Here is a 21719-nt window from a genome sequence, read left to right as displayed (position 1 = left end):
AGAGAGAATGTCGACGAACAGAGCTTTTGCAGAACTGATTTCTACAATTTGAAATTGAGCTTCTGATTTCGACGAACTGAGCTTTTGATTTGTGTCTTAAGCTAAAATATCGAAGAACAGATCTGAGTTTTTGAACAGATTTGATTCCGACGAATTGAGCTTTTGAACAGATTTTATTTGTGGCTAAATCAATTAGAAGATTCTGTTCCTGAATTTTAGCACGCCTAATTAGGAAGATTCAGCTACTAATAATTAGTATTTAATGAATGGTATACTAATTGTACGAAAAATGTGGACACGGTGGGTAAATTAGAAACTGTGCACATTTTTGGTAATAAAGTTTCATATATGGTATAAGAAGAAAAAAATCTCATAAATAATTTTGTTTTTGTGGGTAACTGTGTCAAAACCCCAACTTTAAAAGTTGGCCTAATTGGGCAGCAAGAGTTGATTGAAGACTCTCACATCTTGGGTCTGCTTTGATCAGTTTGAGCTGGACTGTACAAACATTTGGCAATACTTTTATACAAACGATGCACTTTGGGGAAGCCCATTTTGGAGAGTCACACTCCCGTAACTATGCAACGATCATGAAGACAGCTCAATTGTGAAGAGATCGTACTTTGAGAATAAGAGCCCGTTTGCACATAAGAATTTTTTCATTTTTTTCGATTCAATTTTTTGCCATAAATTTTTAATTTTCACTTGAAAATGAATTATTAAATTTTTCGAAAATTTGAAAAACTCCAAAAAGTTGTTTTTCAAAATTTTTACTCAGATCACCCACAAAAATTCAAAAACAACCCAAAATTATATTCATGTCCAAACAAACTCTAATTTTCAAATACATTTTTACTTGAAAACAATTTTCACTTTTTTTTTGGAATTTTACAATTCTTATGTCCAAACGCCCACCAAGTTTGTTCACTTTTGAACCAAAATGTTGTCACAAAAGCAAAGAAGAAACCAAAAAGAACAAGATAAATATGATACGATTATTTTTNAGACTAAGGGTGAAATTCAAAAATAGCCAGATACACAACTGGTCGTTCAAAAATAGCTCAGTTTCAAAAGTAATCGAAATTTAGTCACTTTTCATGTAAAGATAAATCTGAGCGAAAATACTGTTCAAAATCCGGAAAATACGCCAGTATATTATGCTGGAGTTCCAGCATAAGTATACTTGAACTCCAGCATATTATACTGGAGTTCCCGGATAAGTATGATGGAACTCCAGCATAATATGATGGAGTTCCAGCATAAGTACACTAGAACTCCAGCATAATATACTGGAGTTCTAGCATAAGTACACTAGAACTCCAGCATAATATACTGGAGTTCCAGCATAATATACTGGAGTTTGGAGCACTGGTGCTCCATTCTCTAGTATATTATACTGGAGCCAGCAAAGTATACTGGTCCAGCATAATATGCTGGAGTTCATATACAGGTGCACCGAACTCCAATATATTATGCTGGACCGGACTCTGTTGCAGCAAAATAATGGCTATTTTTTATTGAATTAGTAAACGCTGACTATTTTTGAATAATCAGTCCGAAAACTGGCTATATCGTGCTATTTTTACGAAAAAGTTTCATGGTTGAAATTATTTCCACCTTTTGGTTCTCTTTAATCTATAAAAACGTTTGAAATTATTTCCACCTTTTGGTTCTCTTTAAACTATAAAAACGTTTACCTTCACACTCCTGTTCACTTGCTTGTGTCAGTACGTTAACTCTTTAGTACTTATTCATAATCACAAAAGTGCGCCTTGTTCACTTTGCAAGGAAGGAAAGGCATGTATGCAGTCCATAAAAAAAAAATAGGAAACTGTAACATGAAAGAATAAAGAGGAAAAAAAAATATGAAAGAAAACATGAAAGGAGCAGGACAGGGCAAGGCTCGGCGAGGTGGGACGAGAGCAGAGCAAAATTGTGAAAAAATACTAAACAGAGCAGGGTAAGACAGATTAAACCTTTAGCGGATAAAGGCTTGTCGTGCCCGCCCTGCCACATTTACATGCCTGTATGCAGGTAGAAAAAGACAGATCAAACTATGGACAAAAATTGTGAGTTATATCAAATTACTTCTTTCTTTTTTCCTTTTTGGTTTGTCATTGAATCAGAAGCCTTAAGTATTTATTGCTTGTTCAGTTGCTCTTAGGGAAACGTGTATAAAGTAGGCTCTACTATCAAAATTCGTACCATGTATCTAAATATGTTGAATTTCAACTCAAATTTTTCAAAAATAATAAGTACTGTAATACAAATAACACCAATAACTTCCTCAAGAAGTAGAAGCTACAATCTTGATTTCAACATCCTCAAACAGAGGAACGAAAACCCTTCAAGACTTGAGACAAATAACTAGTAATTGAATTGCTAATTAAAACAATTAAGATGCAGTTAAATTCAGATAAAATGGAAATCCTGTATCTGGTAGCCATTCTTTTCCTTCAATAAAATTCCCAACAGTAAATTGAGTGGCCTCAACAGAATTATTGATAACCCTGTAACCAGCCCAATTCACTCTAGCACTTGTATTAGAACCTGGTCCTCTGTTCATGTACTCTCCATAGTAAAGTGTATCCAATGCAAAGGTACCATTCCATTCTAAATATCCAGCAGGTTCAATTAAAGTACCAATATGTGTTAGCATAATAACTGTCCTTGAATATTCTTTCCAGGGTCGACCAATGTAGTTTTTGAACGATGATTGTACTGGAATTAAATCTGCAGCTGCTGCGATTTTACTGTTCAAGATTGAAATTCCAGTGTTCTGATTTGGATCTTCTCTTCCTTGAGCTGTGAATATGTTTTTTTGGTTCTCGTTTGGTTTACGAGCATATAAGCTGCAGTTCTGGAACACAACTGCTGCGTTACCAAAAATGAAGTCGACTGTCCCATAAACGTCACAATCGCGATAAAATTGTCGAAGGGAATGGACGTAGAGAGTGTCTTGGTATGCAACAAAGCTGCATTGGTAGAAGGCTGAGAGATCTGAGCCACTTCTAACTGCCACAGCTTGGTGCTTGCTTGGTCCAGCATAGTTTTCAAATGTGATGCCCTTTGCTAAAAATCCATTTCCCACCACAGCTGCAGTAAACATTTAAAAGTTTTAGCTTCTGTACGCTAATAGTATAAACAAAATTATATACCTAATTGTTTAACAAAAATGAGATTACTAACCTAGAAAAAAAGGTAGATATCCCCGACAACAACTTAAACAGTAATGATTTTTTTACCAAGACAAAGTTTAATTTCTATGCGCTGATGTAAAAGATTTTACAAACCACTTAATTAATTAAGAGATAAACATAGATAATTTTCTATAATAAGCGGGATTAGTGTCGGAGAAAGTAAGACAAGATTACCAGGTACATATGCTAATATTAAGGTTTTTACACTATCATTGAATATAATTAAGGTAAATCCGAAGTCAAAGACCAAAAGAAAAAAGATCCAATCGAGTAAAGCATTCTTGAGTATTTTATACACAACGAGACAAATGTGTAGACAAAAACTCGAGGAACCAAACTAGTTTAAGAGTTTTTCTTCCGTGGGACACGGTAACGAATAGATGGGTAGAAGGGTCCTACTAAATAAGATCACCGGCCAGCATGTTGACTAATTATTTGAGCCCTTTAAAATTAGAAAAGAGAGTTTCATTTTTATTTTGTATTTGTACAACTTTATAGTGGTCAACAGTGACAAGACGAAAAAAGCAAAGAGAAAAGGAAATAACGAAACTTTTTTCATACATCCATAGGGCGACCCTTTTTGGCTTATACATGTTTTAAAACGCCACTGTATGTTCAACTAGCTGAGTGCACAAGCTTTAATGGGATAGCTAGGCCACAAAAACATCATATATTTTGGTAATAAGGAAGAGCAGGGACCATGAAAATCATTTGCTAGCTTGATGAAGAAAGACCCTTCTCTGTTTGCATGCAGAAGTAATAGAGTACTACTTTTTCGTCATATTCATTTCATAAATTAAGTAAACTTTTGGGTCGACAAATATAGTTGGATTTCAGGGTGTCATACTATAATACTCCTACTACTTTTGAAGGAATTATACTACTTTTTCTTATCAAGCCCTCGTTTTCCAGATTCTCGATCAAGCTTTAATTATAGGAAATTTTCTCTAGATGGCACATTGGCTCTGGAAATGAAACTCAATGTCAATGCATAATATGTGCTTGAAGCTCCAAGATCTTCCCTTAAAATCGGTAAGGCAAAAATCTCCAACAGCATTGAACTCCATTTCTTTTTACTGGCAGCAGATTAAAAGCTCTAAAGGTATATATGACTAGCTAGCGTTCTAGGTTAACGTTAGAAGTAAGTATTTAATTAAGAGAAACATATAGGAGTACTTCATATGTCCATTTTGTGTTTCACATTTTTTTTTAAAAAAATTTGTCCAAAAAGAATAATATTTTCTTATGTTTAAAAATAATTCAATTCTAAAATTTTTTAGTCATTGATTTATAGTCATAAAAATATTTATAACTTGTTTTAAACTATAAATTTAGAAAAACTTTTCTAAATTCTGTGCAAATTAAACACCGAGTCAGATAAATTAGAAAGGGAGGAGTATGTCATATTGGCCTCTTTTCTCCTAACTGTGTGCGCAGTTAAGTGTAGTATATTTTCCCCCAGTCTAAGCCTGTGTTTTTTAAATTTTAAATATGATTTGAGGCCGCTGTATATTAGATAGATTGAACCCGAAATCACGATGGATTAGTGGATAGATAATAAATAGTCCAATTTCCACACAGTCTCACTTTACTTGCTGTACTCCAAAATGCTCACCAAGACATCATTGTTCATTTTATGATGCTCCAAAATGCATTTTCCTATTTCTTCCCACCGACACTATCAAATCAACATCCATACCCTTTATTATGCCTACCCTAAGGAATATATTATGCCACTTTTTCAATGGTTACACATCGTCTACTGTGACTTTAATTTCTCGAAAACTTTTAGCTGTAAGTTTTACGAATATGCAGATCGCCATTTTAAGGAGTATCTTATTCGGTTGATTTTGAACACAGACTTTCGGTTAGACAACCTTGAGAAATGAGTACCATTGACTTTTAAAAGAAAATCACTGGTTTAATTGTACAAGGCTTCAACTTATGATGCAATACACATAAGTTTCCTCCACTTAGCTTAATATAACAATATAAAAGTATTTACACAAATAATATTAAAAGCTAACAGCAACTAAGCATATGACTATGCATGTTACGCTAAATGTACACTGCCTATGGACGAAACTAAAACTAATTAAGAAAAAAATAGCCTAGTCTATACTATTGCAGAAAATGTCCTTATGATGATATATAGTAGTAATAAACAGTATTATGAGCTATAAAGGTATAAATTATTTTTTTCCAATACATACAAAAGTAAGATTTGATGCGTTAGATTTAAATATCTAGAACACGTGACACTACAGCGAACGCGTCAACATCGAGATCTCGAGCATCTGCTCACTGGGACCCTCGGGCTTAGTCAAAATGAGAGAGACCACTACTTTCTTAACTTTCTTTTTACCATTATTGCACTTTTTATGTAAAACTGTCGTACTCTAATATTGCATGACAAAGCATTGGAAGATTCTGATTAAACGAACTTACAACAGAGATCTTAATGATAATATTTTTAACTTCAAACTACTCCCTACGCCCTAATATAGGCGTTTCATTAGAGTAAGCAAAGTTACTAAGATAAAACTTGAAATTTTACATTTAAATAAAAATAGGTTGCGAAATATATTTTTTGATAATATGTACTGTTAAGATATACTCCCCCGTTCCAACTTATGTGAACATGTTTGACTGGCACGAAGTTTAAGATAAAACAAAGACTTTTAGAATTTGTGATCCTAAACAAGTCAAAAATGGACCCAGAGTATTTGTGTGGTTATAAAGCTTCTCATTAAGGGCAGAATTATAAATTTAAGCTAAATTGTTTCCAAATTTAGAAAGGGGTTTGATGATAGGCTATAATTACGTATCTTAGTCGCTTATTACACTCTAATTTACTGCACTTTAATTGAGTTTGAGCTTTAACCGCTAGTGTTTTGCACTAATTGTGTGTTTTATGCCTTGTAGGAGTGATTCCGAGCTATGTAGATGTTATGGAATGAATTCAAGTGATTTGGAGCTTTGAAATCTGAGTAAAAACCTAAGGAATTAAGCCGGGATCGTGTTCGGGGATCAACGGATGATAGTTAAGAACGAACGAAGAATCGAGTAGGCATATTGCGTACTTTTTGTAAAATGCACATAACTTTTCGCTCAGAACTCCATTTGGGCTCCACAATATATGGTTGGAAAGATAATTCAAAGGGGTACAACTTTCATGTTTACGTTTTTCTCAAATTCCCAACAGAATAGGGTGAAAGTGCGTGGTCGCGCACTGACCGGGCAAATAGGGCAGAAAGTGTGAAATAAGCGCGGCCAAGTGCGCGGGCACCCTTCCAGGTGCGCGGCCGCGCACGCCCTGTCCGGGAAAAGTGTCCTTTTTCGCGCAGGAGAAGGTGTAATTGTTTGGGCCCGACCCTACTTGGTATATATACATGGAAAAACGGTATTTTGAGGACTTTTGACATAATTTAGACCTAAGGAGACACTACGTTAGGGTTACACAACACCTTCGGAGGCAAGAATATACGAGGAGCAAGGAGGAATATTCAACCACGAGTTTTTCCTTTCTTCTTCTTGTTTTCTATTGTTGGTTATGAATTTTAGTATTGTATTTTCACATACTTTTATGAATAGTTAATTTATTATCTAGAGTTTTGATGGAACCTCTTGGAGATGAATTCTTGTTATATTTTAATATAATTTAAGCTTTGGATTTATTTACTTGTTCAACTACGTGATTATTTCAGTTGGTTGAATGGCCATCGATTGACTGTGCCTATTTAGTATGTGTTGCTTGAGAAAGGATATATATTTAGGTGGTTGTTGAACAACGTCACTCCTAAGGTATATGAGAGATCAATGCGGCAGGTTTAAAAGCGGGATTAGAGATAACGAAGCTTTGACGTGATCATAGTGAGGGGTGAAAAAGTGCGAGCTAGCGTAATTCGAGAGAATATGACTAGTGCATTATTGTAGTTGCTCGAGAGAGAATTACGATAAGTCGAGTGCTCATGATCAGTAGAGAATAGTTAGGCGAAATTATATAAGACATGGCAGGAAGGACTCCGATAATTGGGGAAATCATAACTCTAGACCTCCTTAATTTAGTCTCCAACCCTTAGTTTCTTTAGTTGATAAATTTCTATTGCTTTTTGATAGTTATTAGTTAATTAATTTAAGTAACTTAAAAGTTATTTGAGCTTGTCCTCTTGGTGATATTGACAGTTATAGTGAAACCTTAGTTCTCTGTGGGATTCGACTCCGGACTTTTAGACCGGATTATATTTGCAGCGACCGCTTATCCTTTTTAGGATTAGAGTTGGGCGCGATCAGGATCATTCTTTTTGGAATGGATCAAAAAAGAAATAGGTTCACATAAACTAGAATGGGGGAGTAATTAACTAAGTAATATATTTTCTTTAATAGCTTAAACATTTAAATGAGATTGTGACGTATTCCAAGACAATAGCAAAATAGAGAGATTCTGGGTTCAGGGTCTGACATCCAAAATGGTAACATGTTATAATTTTTAAGTTACTAATTAAGTTATCTCTATTATCTTTAGATAACACGATAATTTTTAAATATTTTTCCACCATCATCATATTTAAAGTAAAAACTATATTCGAATTTATTGAGATGGTCTGTTATATTTCTAGAGGAAAGACTGATATAAAGATTATAGAGTTATTGGTCTCATCTTCTAATACTTAAAAGGTAAACTATGTCATTATTTAACTAACTAAATCACCTGAAAAAAGCAATCAACCAAAGCAAACAAAAATAAAGCAGAAGATAACTCCAACAGAGAATTAATTAAAGTAAAACTTGGAACTCACCGACGGTAGCAGATCGGAAAGTAGTCCATCCATCGACGACACTCCGATTACCCTTTATCAACGTCTTTCCGATCCCATCTCCGAGGAACATTATCATAGGCTTCTTCCTCACTACTTCAATATATTCATAATACGCTCCCGCCTTAATGTAAATAACAAATCTTGTCCTACTCGCATTAGGAGCTGCACTTAACGCCTCGTTAATTGTACTAAAATTACCACTACCATCTTTAGCCACCACTAAATCAATCTTGGTCTCATTAATTGGAGCTTGCAAAAGTGCTCTGTCTCTCTTCTTAAGCCATTTCGGGAACCCATTTTTTACAGCACCGTACTCAGGGTAAACTTGTCGAGAATTTGAAGGAAATGAGGATGATTTCTTCATTTTCTTGAGCATTGCTAGACAATTACTAACATGGTGAGCAATTGTATGCAGGTTATGCTGAACGTAACGTCTTAAGTTCTTTTTACTACGCGCAAGGCCGTCAAGGCAAGTGGCCTGATTTGTCATTGCAGCACTAAGAAGAGTTTGTAAGTCATTGTAATTTTGTGAAAGAGATTTTTTTGGGTGGAGATCAGAGAGAGTTGTTTTGAGCTCAATGATAGTGTTATCTAAGAGCTGAACACAATCTTCTAGAGCTCGTTTTTCGTAAGGTTCAAGTCGGGGGAGATCCTCACGAATTTCAGTACAGTTTTTAGCAGAGGCTTTTACCTCCGCGACTGTGACATTTATAGTCGAAGAGATGATTTGGGAAATGGATTTTTGGGCAAGATCTGGGATTACGGAAAGAGTAGAGACGCAGAGTTTTGGGTAACGTGTGTCTTCACAATGGGAATTGGCTATTTGAATGTTCTTGTGAACGTGAATATGTTGGGTTGTTTGTACTGTTTTTGAGGAAGATTTTTGGTTGTTTGAGAGAGTGAAGAATGTGAGAGATACAATGGCTGAGAAAGCGAAGAGAGCGAGCAGAAGTGGAGTTCTCCGTCTGAGATTGTACATTGTGTAAAACAGAGAGACTTGCACAGCAAATTAGCAAGTTCAAAATTTCCTGACGGAAACTAAAGAGACAACTGCTCTCTTAAATAAGTATACAAATTTGGTGCTTTTGGTAACAAAAAATTGACATGTTAGGTTTTCATATAAAACTTCTTTCTTCTAGCTAAGGGATACCACTTTATAGTGACTGTGTAATAAATAGTAGTAATTTAAACTGTTATACTGAGTTCATATTTATTTTAAGTTACTACATGTAATTACTTTTTAAGTCACTTGATTATGTAAATAATTTTTATATCGTCAATGCTAGAACATAAACTCATTCTATTGATATTTTTTATTATCGTTTGAATGACTTTGATGGTATAGAAAATGTCACTACATAAAATGATTTTGAAAGGTTTTACTAACAGAAAACTACTCGTAATGCAAATACTTGAAAAAGCATTTTTTTTCTTCTAGAAAAGCACACACTGATTTCGGATCCGGACGCCCATATCTAGATTCCAGGAAGGTGACGAAAGTAAATGACAGTTATGAGGGTTAGCTTTTTAAATTTACTCCCTATCAAACAAATAAAATAGAATGGACAAAAAAAGAAAAAGGTTCCCCTTTACTTTTGCATCTCACAGATTGGTGGCATAGACACTCGACTCCAAAAGAAAGAGACTGGTCCTAACTCATGATCCAATGGAGCCGTGCCATATTATTAGTAGTTTGTTAGTCAAGTGTTTCTAAATCGTCGAGGACTTACCGCTTGAGTGCCGCATAGACGGATCAAGAATTTTGTATTAAGTAGGAATTGATATTTGTTCCTTTGGTTAAATAATTTAGAATTCAACTAAGTGCATCATTCAACCTTTTTGGTGCATGGGACAAATAGATATTATTAAACCAATTCTGAAATAAAATATCTAGCTTGATGAAAAGACCATAGGTTCACGTTGCCCCATATGCTGGGTTATAAATCCGTCCCGTTGAGTGGAATGAGTTATGGCCTCAACATAGCATCAGGATATCAAAACTGCTACTATTACAGTACCATTTTAATTTTGTTCATTCGTTTCGCTTATTTGAGTTTGAATTTTGAACTGATGTCGGTGAGTTTGTTTATTGATAGCTCACACAGCAATAATAGTCATTAGATTGATAATCATGGGGATCAAAGGAGCATACCGTTACGTTTACTTAGTTTGTATTATTGGTGCTTAATTGGTGGATGATGATATACAGCCAGAATCACGGGGTAGTTGGTTTACTGCCGCATGAATTTTCAGCAGGGATTTTGCTTTAGTCCGCTCCAACTATATATGGACAATCGTTATGGACTATATGTACGATTCAAATTTCATGGTTTTACTCGTCATTGAATTATTGTACTTATGAAATTTCGGAGTCAAAACATAGAATTTGTAGTTTTTCACAATATCTGTACTCCATATATATAGAATGTATATTTCATATGTTCTTGACTTTATTTCATCCCGAATGAATCGTTTTGGTCATTATGTTTGTTCCACAATATTTGATGCATGTTTGAGAAAAATAAGAAGTTATTTATATATACGTATCATACTAAAAATATCAATTAGTAGAGTGTTAATTAAATAAGACTTTTAAGGAAAGATAAATGATATTTTATGCTAATCTCTGGTGATTAAGGCTGTATAATTAAAATATTATAGAAATGCATATCAAATTCACACTTACCCTATAAAAGATGGTGAATCTAATTATATTCCGCATGCATTGAGAAGTAAAAAATTCCGATAGTGGTACTGCATGAGATCTCAGCATCTTCTCTCGTAATATTGTTAAAAATTTAAAACTCCCTATTTTGCATGCTCTAATATTCTATACATATTAATTCGATTAATTCAAATTCACGTCATGTAATATTAGAGGGCAACGCTCTATGCCAAGGATTTCTCTACTTGAGATCTTAGTGTTTGTCATTTAAATTCGTCGTCTCAATAATTTTGTTAAAAACTCAAAGCTCCCCAAATCGCACGGTCCAGCTGACAGCGCAACGGCTTTGGCACGGGAAATTGATTAACTCCCTGCAGGAATTTAATTCACTTCACATGTGTGTTGCTCCCAAAATAGAACCTTAAATCCAGGTCCAAGAACATGTATTGTCTTACTTTGTCTGTAACAATTATTTTATTTCCCTTCCGCTCCATGGCAAACTTTAAACCAAAGTTCAATTACATGTAATGTCTTCGTTTTTCTGTGATTCTGTTTGGAATCCCTGCTACTTCCACGTAGAACAATTGACTGCAAATTCACATTAGATCCGATCTGTTGTTCAGCTAAATTGAAATAACTCCGGTACGTACGCGTATGCATAAGTTTTTGAGATTTCCACATAGCTAGCAAAAATACAACAGCGGTTCTAAACGATAATAATGGAAAGTAGAATTGAGCCTTTTCAATAGTAGAGGAGGAAATTTGATTCCTTTTCTCATTTTCCAAACATTCTCAAATACTTTAATATAGTAAAATACTGTATTTACAATATCTTTGCGTAGGTTTCAAGTGCGTATATTTTGTTTTAGAATTTAAGAAAATTATAACAAAAATCAGATGATCCTTTTTATTGGGTGTGCGAACAAAGTACCACATTAGTAGCTGAAAAGATTGGGAGTCTACATATAAGGTGTATGGATCTCTTAATGGTATGAGGCCTTTTAGGGAAAACCGTACGGGCTTGGCCTAAAACGGACAATATCACACCATGTTAAGAGTATCATTGGGCCGTTTTAACCCAACACTTTTATATGCCCCTTTTCCTCTTTCTTAGATGGCTGGAGTACTAAATACCACATATGCTTAACGTCTTTGAATACTCAAATCAAATCTGACAAGGAAGAGGTATTATTTAAAGTGAAGAATATGAGCAACTAACGAGGTCATTAACATCTCATTAAAATCGGATGAATATTTAACTAGTTTGTAGGAGGGAATTAAGAACACTCTTATGTATTACTGTACTGTTTTTAATCAAAGAAGAAGCAAAATCATAAACCTAATTAAATGACATGAAGATGCAATTTAGTTCATTTTCTTGCCAAAAAATATAAATGGAAATCTTTTTATTTATTTATAAATATTGCCAATAGTAGGAAGTTAAATAGTACAATATTTAAGCAGCACGAGTAGTAGGTTTTTAAACTTGTGCGCTTGCCCGTTTAAGAACTTTTTAACGGTAACTTAAAGTAATTTAACATATTCCCTCCGGTTCACAATAAGTGTCCAATTTGCTTTTTTATTTTGGTTCAAAATAAGTGTCCAGTTATGTAATCAAGAAAGAATTCAATTTGTTTTTCCAAAAATAATCCCTATGTACATATCCCTAAAAAGTTATCTTACTCCTCACATTAAATATTTAATTAGGGGTAGTTTAGTCATAGTAGGTATTTTTGTATAGAATTTGGTATTTTCTTAATGGGCGTGCTAAAAGCAAATTGGACACTTATTGTGAACCGGAGGGAGTATATGCTTTTTATTAACTCTGAGTAATAAATATAAAAGTACGTAGTTGTCGATTGGAGTGTATTTAGAAGTTTCCATATGTTGTATTTTCCGTCTGTATCTTCGGCTTTTAGTATCTTTTGACATTATGTGCGAAGGTACCATTTCGTAACCCGTGAGATTTAGACATGTTTAATTTATGTATTAGATTCGTTAATTAATTATCACTTCAGCTCCTTTGAAGTGTTGGGGACTGATACTAAGGCAGGCGAATATTTTTACTGCATTTATATATGTGTATGTAGATCCGAAACTGGAGAAATTTTTTACCTAAAGAGTAGGACAGTTAAACTATACGCCAACTTTTACTACCTCCCGTTTCAAATATTTATTCGTATTGGAAGTTGCATTTCTTCCCAAGATGTCTCATTTTAGAAAAAATAAGAGTATTTGTTACTATTTTTTGCTACAAATTTACCCTTACTGTTCCAATTCTAAAGTTACGCATGATAATGTTGAAGAGCAAAGAGTTGGGCATGTTTTACCAAAATGAGTAACGCTATTAGATATCTTTCTTATGAAATGTGTAAAAATGTTTAATAACGCACACTACAAATGTAGCCTCAATTGAGTTGGGTGTTTCGTTGCCATAGAAAAATTACCTTTTCCATTGTTACCCTCAAAATCGGATAACAATTAATTTGTAAGTGGTTTTAAGGATACGTGGACCAACTTAATACGAAATGATGAATTAAAATGCAATTGAAATAAAGTATTATGAAGTAAATTCAAACTGCACGAATTGAACAGTTACAACCTTGGGGGGTAGGCCACCCTTGAACAGAATGCACTTCGATCAGTGTCAAGGCACAATTTAATAAGAATTTAAAGAGAAAATAAGTATATTGCTTCTGAATGATTGTTACAATGTACTTTACAAGTAATCAGACCCCCTTTATATAGTAGGGGAGTCCTACTTTAGGTACAATTTTATAAAAGGTAAAAATCTCCTGATTTGCTAATTTGCCGATTCCTTATTGATACGTGCCGAGATTCCCGCCATGATACCCGATTGGTTATGGATATTTCGGCCTTCCGTTATTTCGGTCTTCTGTTGGTTATACCGGCAATGTTTCCTCGAGCTCATTCGAGGCCAGGGTCGATTCTAGAATCATGGACTCGATATTCTCGAGGACGGACATTCTGACCTCGTGTTGTGGTTCGATGAGACTCGGGGTCGATCTTCAATCCCTCACATTCCGAACCCGATCTGTCATGTAGTAGACGAGCTCGATTTCGACCGTATACAAATAGTCCCCTCATTTTTCGGAGAGTAAACGACGAGAAACGATATGAGCTTCCGATTCTCACCTCGATACTCCGAGTCAGAAACGACAAAATGAACGAAACGTCTCGTCAGTCACGTCTTAATGGCGTTAAATGCTCGTCAGTTGCTGGTCGGCCACATGTGGATTTGAACCATTGTTTGAAAATTATAAATACCCCCTTCTCCATTCATTCAAACTTTACATCCAAACCTTCTCTACTCTTATTCCTTAGAAATCTCTACATTTTCTAGCACTTGTATCCTGATTTCTTGAGATCTTTGTAAGAACTTCCGCTTGTATTCACTCCAAACCATCAAGTGTATCCCTTTAACTTCCTCTTTTTAACCTTTTACCCTCCATTTAAAAGAAAATGGCAAAGACTTCAAAAATAGTTCCCCAAAAAGAAACAACTTTTACATCACGACCGGCCGCCGAGGAACCAGCGGCGGAACCTTCTCTTAGCACGTTCATTCTTGGCGGGTGCTCGGTGACCGCCGATTTTAAGGTTGAAAAACCTTCACCGGTACCGGGCCGGTTTAAGAAGGTCTCGAGGTTTATCTGTTCGATCACCGAAGAAATTCTCACTACGGTCAAAAAAGATTGCAACTGGGTTGGCGAAGACATGGTGGTTCCCAGGCCCGATGAAGATATCACTACCCACATTGAGGGATACTTGAGTGTTTACACTTATCCCTTTACGTTGGGCCCGTTGGACTCGGTAATCATCCATTTTGCAAAAGCTACGAGGTGTGCCTTGGTTAGTTCCACCCCTCATTCTGGAGGATCGTCATTCTTCTTCTGTTCTTCGTGAGCAAGATCGATGCATTCTCGTTCACTGTCGACCACATTATGCGCCTATACAGTCCCCGACTCTTTCTAGGGGGGATTGATTAAACTTGCGCGTCGGGCTAGTAAAGCCCCATTCTCGAGCATTAATAAAGACCGAGACCGAGGTTGGCTAGGCCGTTTTGTCTCAGTGAGGACCTCGGACTTGATCCCAGTAGTGTACATGTCGTTCCCCAAGAAGTGGAACACAAAACGTAAGTAAAGTTTTGTTTTTCCAAGATTTTATTTCACTCTCTCCTCCTTCTTTCTTATCGGTATTTGGTGGTGGTGTAACTGTTGCTCGGGTCCCGAATGCAGTCCCTCGACTCAGGGAGTAGGTTGACGGCATTGTGTCTCAAAAGCCATATTCCGAGCGCGCGTGGCACGAACTTTCGAAGTGCCGGTGGAAGGCCCGTTCTCATGGTGAGATTCCTTTCTTGAGTGGACAACACTTGGGTTTCCTTCGTGCTGGTGAGTTCTTCTCGTTTCTTTTTTATTTGCAGTTCTTTCCAAGGATGTCGCAATGAGGCCTCCATCCGACGACGAGGATTGCCTCGCCAAGTCCCCTGCTCCGAGACAAGGTGAGGAGAAGAAGAGAAAAAGGGCTCCGAGTTCTCCGAACTTGGAGAAGAAAAACCGAGGAGGAGGCCGGTGCGCAAATCCAAAGAAAGCACCAATTCCCTAGCGCCATCATCTGACTCTCTCCACCGATGAATGATGTTTTAAGCGTCAATACCACACAAGAGGGGGGTGGGTGATTTGTGTGGTACCCAATTTTCGCTTAAGTTGTTTATGGAAGGACCTGGTTCTTCTAGGTGTTCCAACTACTACTGTTTGCGGAATAATAAATACAGAAAATAAAGGACACAAAGATTTTTACGTGGAAAACACCTGGCTCAAAAGGTGAAAAAACCACGACCTACTACTCAGTAGGATTTTTCCAAACTTCCACTAAAATCACTGAGCCAAAACAGCATTTACAAAAACTCTTTGTAAACCTAAGGATTAACTCTAATCCCGTTGTGGCACACAGCCTCAACTGTTGCGACAACTTCAAGTTATCCATAACTTGAACACTCTAGGTACCTAATACAATTGCTTCTATGAAAGCTGAAAGGTACAATTTTAAACCACCTACTACAATTGAACTAGAATAAAAGATAGACACAATGTAACTGGTTCTTCTATCTCGTTCAAGTAGCTTCAGGAGTGCACACTCAAATCACACATAAATTGCTTGCTAAATTGCTTGCTCTTTTGCTCTCAATTTAGTTTAACTTCTGCTTATGTGCATTACCTGTAAAAGAGAACAACACTGACATTTAATAGGTTAGTAATCAGAGTTTGATTGGGACTCAATTGCCGCTCCTCTATCGTAAATGAGTTCACGATGATCTCAAACTCTAACACTATCTTCATCCTAGACTGTGTTCTCTTCATATAAGGAGACTTTCTCCCCTTATCTAATATGCAACCTTTCCGATCAGATCAGCAGATATTGCTGCTTGTTCAGTAGGACTTAATCTCCTTCACGTGCATCTCACATGCATAGATTGATCATGACTGTGCTTCACAAGATGGACCTGGTCCATGACTGAGTTCTTTTGTCATTCTTCAAAACTTCACCTGTTCTTGGGCCAACAATGAATCCAAAGAAGAAGAAGAAAAAGCTTCTGAACTTTTTGCCCGCGTGCGGTCTCAGTTCGAGGGACAAAGGGCCTCTGAACCAGAGAGAGGCAACACTGAATTGCCTCAAATCAGGGGGCCGATGAAGAGGAATTGGCCGAGTCCTCCAAACTAGAGAGGGGCGAGGCCGTTTTGCCCCAAGTTAGGGAGGCCGACAACGAGACTGCGACCCGTGCTTCTCGGGGCAGAGGACAATGCCCCGAAGGACGTTCTCGGAGTGATAGATCACTCTGAGTTACCTTCGTTTACCGATTCTATGATCAACGAGGTGCAGATGTTGAAAGGATGCCCCAACGAGGGGCCACAAGGGGCGGTAGACCCCTTTCACAACTTTTTTGATGGCTTAGACTCTACCGCAACGGAAAACGTCACCAGGTTGGGTTACTTACCTGTGCCAAGGAAGAGTTCATCTTCAGGAACTAGCGGGTCTTCGTCAAGTCCAAAACATGTCAACTGGATCCTAGCTCCAAGTGAGAATCCTGACCGGAAGTGGTCGGTTATCATGTCTATTCTGGAGGATGCCCGGGTCCTCTTTGCCACCGTAGGAGTTGCCAGCTATCTTCAGTGCCTAGTGACCGAAGAGGATCAAGCCAAGATGAACGAGGTGGAAGCACTCTGCCTGTTCAACGAAGCACAACATTTTACACCCCACGTTTTCGTACGTAGAAGTACACCATAAGTAAATTGATGAAATTTCGGAAATGAGATATTACATCTCGTATTCTCGTACGTTAAAGTCTCATCATAAGTTAATCGACGTAAGTTCGGGAATGGGATTATTTTGAGATTATAAGCATTATGCTATTTCAAACAAGTTGTGAGTAAATTCGTGAAGGTGAGAGGGTAAGCAAATCGAAGAAAATGAATTCCGTCGAAGTTTGACATTTTGGGATAAAATACGACCCGAGCTAAAATACATGGTATTTATGGACTAGTACCATACAAGGTACCACATTGCCATGATAGTAAGGTGTATAAGGTGTGTTAAAAGTGAGTAGTATTATAAGTAATTTGAGATAATACTTAATTATGTAGATAATTGGTTAATTATTGGATTAGTGGGGGATTAATAAGTTGATTAAGGAAAAGGGGTAAAATTGTAGCACTCTTCAAATCTATAAAAGTTTCAAGACACGCTAAATATAGAATATAATTTTTTTAATCTTAAATTATACTTCTAATACGAATTTAAACCCTTGTGATTGATTTTTGAGTTACTTCTCTATTTATAAATAATTGGATATACAATTAGGAAAAATATTAATAATTTTAATATTATTAATTATTAAAAGTAGGTATAACTAAACACTAGTTAAGTCAAAAAAAAGGGGGAAAATAAGAAAAGAGAGCACGTGAGGCCTTAGCCCATAAGGGCTGTGGAAGGCAAAAGGATTAAAAAAAAGGGTTTATACAAAGAAATAGAACAAGCGTATCTTCATGCACGAAATACAGAATCGTGAAACAGAGCCTTGCTGTTCAGTACTCACGCAGGCAACGAGAAGTTCTAGGTTTCTTTACAAATCACTAACTCTTGAACTCAGGTATATAAAATTTCCTATTGTCAATTATTCTACAGTGGTAGTAGGTAAGAATTGAATAGTTAATTCCCTTCTTTCTCTGTATCAACAGTAAATTCCAGGTTTAGGTGTGAAACTTTAAAATTAATTAAAATGCACTGGTTGTTGTATAATCAAATATTTGACGGGTATAAATTGGACTGGGGTCTACGTATTGGCTCAAGGAGTATTGAGGTGATTTTATACAACCCTTTACTAAAGTGGTTTAACTCACAAAAGCACACATACAAGATGTTTGATGAATTTCTTAAAAGAGTTTATAATTACTTAATTGGAACGAGTAAGTACCTATTAACTTAGAATTGTTCTAGCAAAAGTTTAGATGATTTATTATGATATATGTGCATAAATTTTCAGATTTTTTGTGTTATTCTTATATGTCTATTTTCATGTTGAAAATTTACGTAAGCAAGAATCTTTAGAAATACTTTTAGATGTTTATTTCCTAGAAATATCTTTCACACATACGCAACCGGGCTGTAGTACCTAGACGGCTTATTGAGACTGCTGATAATTTTGAATTGCGTGCTTTAATCCATCCTTCAATAAACTTGACTTTCTTCTCCTTTTGTTAAATGGGTAAAATCATTGTATGTGTCTTAATCAATGAATAGAATAGTCAGCTTTAGAAAACGAAACTTATCTTAGATTAACAAATCTTCTTTCCTACAAGATTACCGGTTTTTTTTTTTGTTCTGATCTCCATAAGCTTGGTTAAACTAGAAAATTAAGGCTACTCTAACTTTCTGTAATTACCTTTGCTATGAATTAACAGGTTAATGCGAGGGTATGGATCTAGGGGTGTTCATAAAAAACCCGAAAAATCGAACCAAACCGAACCGACCAAAAATACCGATACTTTTTGGTTTGGTTTGGTTTGGTTTTGGTTTAGAATTTTAAAAAACCGAATCAAATTTGGTTTGGTTTTGGTTTTTTAATCAGAAAAAACCGAACCAAACCGACTATAGGAGTAGCTATTTCAAATTTATTATTACACCTATATATATGTGTATTTTTACAAAGTTTCAAAAATTTAATGGTAAATATTAATAGTTTGCACTTTTAGTATAGTTATTTACCTTTACATTCTAGTTTGATTGGTAGTTTTCTTTTGTTACGTGTGTAAGAATCCATTTCGTGTTAAAAATAATATATTTTTAATTGAGTCCTTAGATTATTCATCACTATTTGATTCAATTATCACCAATATATCTTGGTAAATAATAGATTTCTCAAAGGGCAATTGATTTGATAGTGTTACGTTTAAAATGTGGCGCCGGAATATGTGTTTGGCAGTATATGTTCTTATATTTAAGAAAAAACTGACAAATAACCGAAGAAACCGAAAAACCGACAAAACCCGAATAAACTGAATCGAGAAAAAAACCGACTTAAATGGTTTGGTTTGGTTCTAATATTTGAAAAACTGACTTACTTGGTTTTGGTTTCTTTTTAGGGGAAAAACCGATCCAAACCGAACCATGAACACCCCTATAAGGATCCAACTGAGCTTTAGAGTTCCTTTTTAAGTCCTCGGAAGCTGCCTGTATTAAAGAGCTAGTAGGAAATACTCATCTCAAGCAAAATTGCTTGTCTTTTAATATTCTTTTACACTCCACTAATACGTGCAAGAAAGATATTTCCTCTACTTCTTTCTACCTCATCGCTCAACCACTCTATACTAACTTTTTATTCTGATACCAAGGTAACCATAACACCATTGTCTTATAAGGAAGTGGAGATATCACCTCTCATATCTCACCAGAGGAAGAAACAACCCTCGGCTATTTAGATCTCAACCTCCTTCCCACATTTTTATCACGTTAACTACGTGAGGAAGACAGTAGTAGGTACAAATCTATTCGATGTTAATGAGGACAAATACTTGTTGCCTGTTTTTAGCAATTGACCTCATCTTGAATTGTGCGTAATTATAGTTCATAGTGATATGACTATGAAATATAGAATACAAAGAATTAAAAGATATCCATAACATATCAATTTCTTAAGCACCTATTGGAAACTTGTAACTAATCGCAGCAACAAACAAATATAAAACTTAAACTGAAAACAGAGATCGAGTCATTTCTAGAGGAAGTCAGTTTGACTCATCGCACAAAGTTTTGCCATTTTTTTCTTTTGAAGTCATCAGAGATGTTATAAGAGTCCCATTTGACACTCGAGACTTTTCTACACCATCAATTTATTACATACTCAATCTATTCAATATTGGATCGCTGCATTTAATTAGTCCCTTCAAATAACATTTTATTATTTCTGTAGCTGCCATATATACATCTAAGCTTATCTTGGTTTTTACCCTTAAATCCTATTAAACCCGTCAGATTATGACATTTAACCACCTGAGTACTAAGATCCAATAAGATCATGATACCCACATGTATAAGTATCCATATCTCTTTCGAGGGTTGTTGGCTATTCAGTTATAAACATGAATTTCAACTTCATCTTTCCACTAAAAAGTCATCGCGTAACGTATTCCCTAAACATTGTAGCCCGTAAGTGAAAAATCCAATTTTTACCGTCGTACGAACTCAATATCCATCGTCTAAACAACAAGACAACTCCCAGGTGCTAGTCATGTTTGCTATGCATCAATTACTAATCTTCTTACTGTAGATAGATATTCACTTGTTCCATCCGCTTCTTATCGATCTATTTGTCATGGCTCTCCAGTGCTTATCCTCTTAAATTCATGCTTGAATAGACATGAGCGAATGAGGCTTATTGGAAAACATGCATATCACCACACGAATCTATAAATATATGTGGAATAAACTATCTTTAATTTAATGCACACTTTCTCATATAATATATACTTACTGAGCACTTGGAGATATTCATCTCAAAGTCAAATTATTTGCATGTTGGACTCTCGCCATTTATACCCTATTCACATGTCCTGAAGTTCATTACATCTTGGACATATTTCAAACATGAGGCATGAGCTGGGAAGAGCTTACCTAATATATATCTTACGACTGTGGGCCTTTAAAAATACTACTTTTCTAATTATACCTGGAGCCCATAAGCCTGGAAAACCATGATTTTTCATAACATCACTGTAATGGACTAAGAAGACAATTTTCTGCGATCTCACCTTGAGGGCCTTACTTTATCATGTCACTGGCGGACTGTAGTATTATGCAAGTCGTCGTCTTTGCATCATATAGTGGACTATAGATTGATTCTAGTTTGGACATGAGTGACCCGATCTAATAGTATAAAATTTTTTAGTGATTGTGATTACGACTTAGTGGATCTGATCAAGTCTGTTCAATCCACAACTGATCATACTCATATCGTGTCTATTAATTTTCCAATCATAACTTATCTATAAGTCGTAAGGTGCTCATTGCACAATGTCTGTTTTGCATATCCTTGACCAATTGAACCTTATTCATTCTCGGGTTCCAAAGTAGAAACTTGAGATACGAACCTTCCTGGTTGGCTCTTAACCTTTTCATTTACTGGTCTATCTTGTTTGATCCATTCCATGGTACCATCATAGTGACTACCCATGGAATTGCAAATAACACTTAACTAGAACTTTAACTTGGGCATATGTTTGTTTTATTTTTCCAGTAATTCCATATTACTTTCACTGTTATCAACTCCTCCCGAGTCCTGGTACAGTTCTTAATTTCAATATTCGATGATGTCGTCAACTCATATTCCTCTATAACTTGCACTTGTCATTTAATTGAAAATATAAGGGTTACAATAACCTCCTTCTTGGTTGCATGTCTTTCATGTATCTTATTTCGAGGTTTAGTGGACATCTCCTTAACTTAACTGTACCTCAAGCAACT

General features: G+C 35.8%; 1 protein-coding gene across 1 annotated transcript; it reads right to left on the bottom strand.

Moving 5' to 3' along the window:
* Window positions 2220-9119, bottom strand: LOC109226974 (pectinesterase-like). Its single transcript, XM_019391940.1, has 2 exons — window positions 8000-9119; window positions 2220-3096 (listed from the first exon to the last, which is right to left on the bottom strand). Exons 1-2 carry the CDS (start codon window positions 8997-8999, stop codon window positions 2396-2398), a joined length of 1701 nt encoding a protein of 566 aa, XP_019247485.1. The 5' UTR covers window positions 9000-9119; the 3' UTR covers window positions 2220-2395.

The sequence above is a fragment of the Nicotiana attenuata genome, chromosome 1, assembly GCF_001879085.1.
Source record: "Nicotiana attenuata strain UT chromosome 1, NIATTr2, whole genome shotgun sequence".
Taxonomy (NCBI): domain Eukaryota; kingdom Viridiplantae; phylum Streptophyta; class Magnoliopsida; order Solanales; family Solanaceae; genus Nicotiana; species Nicotiana attenuata.
Note: the sequence above shows the minus strand (reverse complement) of the source record. Positions and strands in the feature narration are given on the sequence as shown.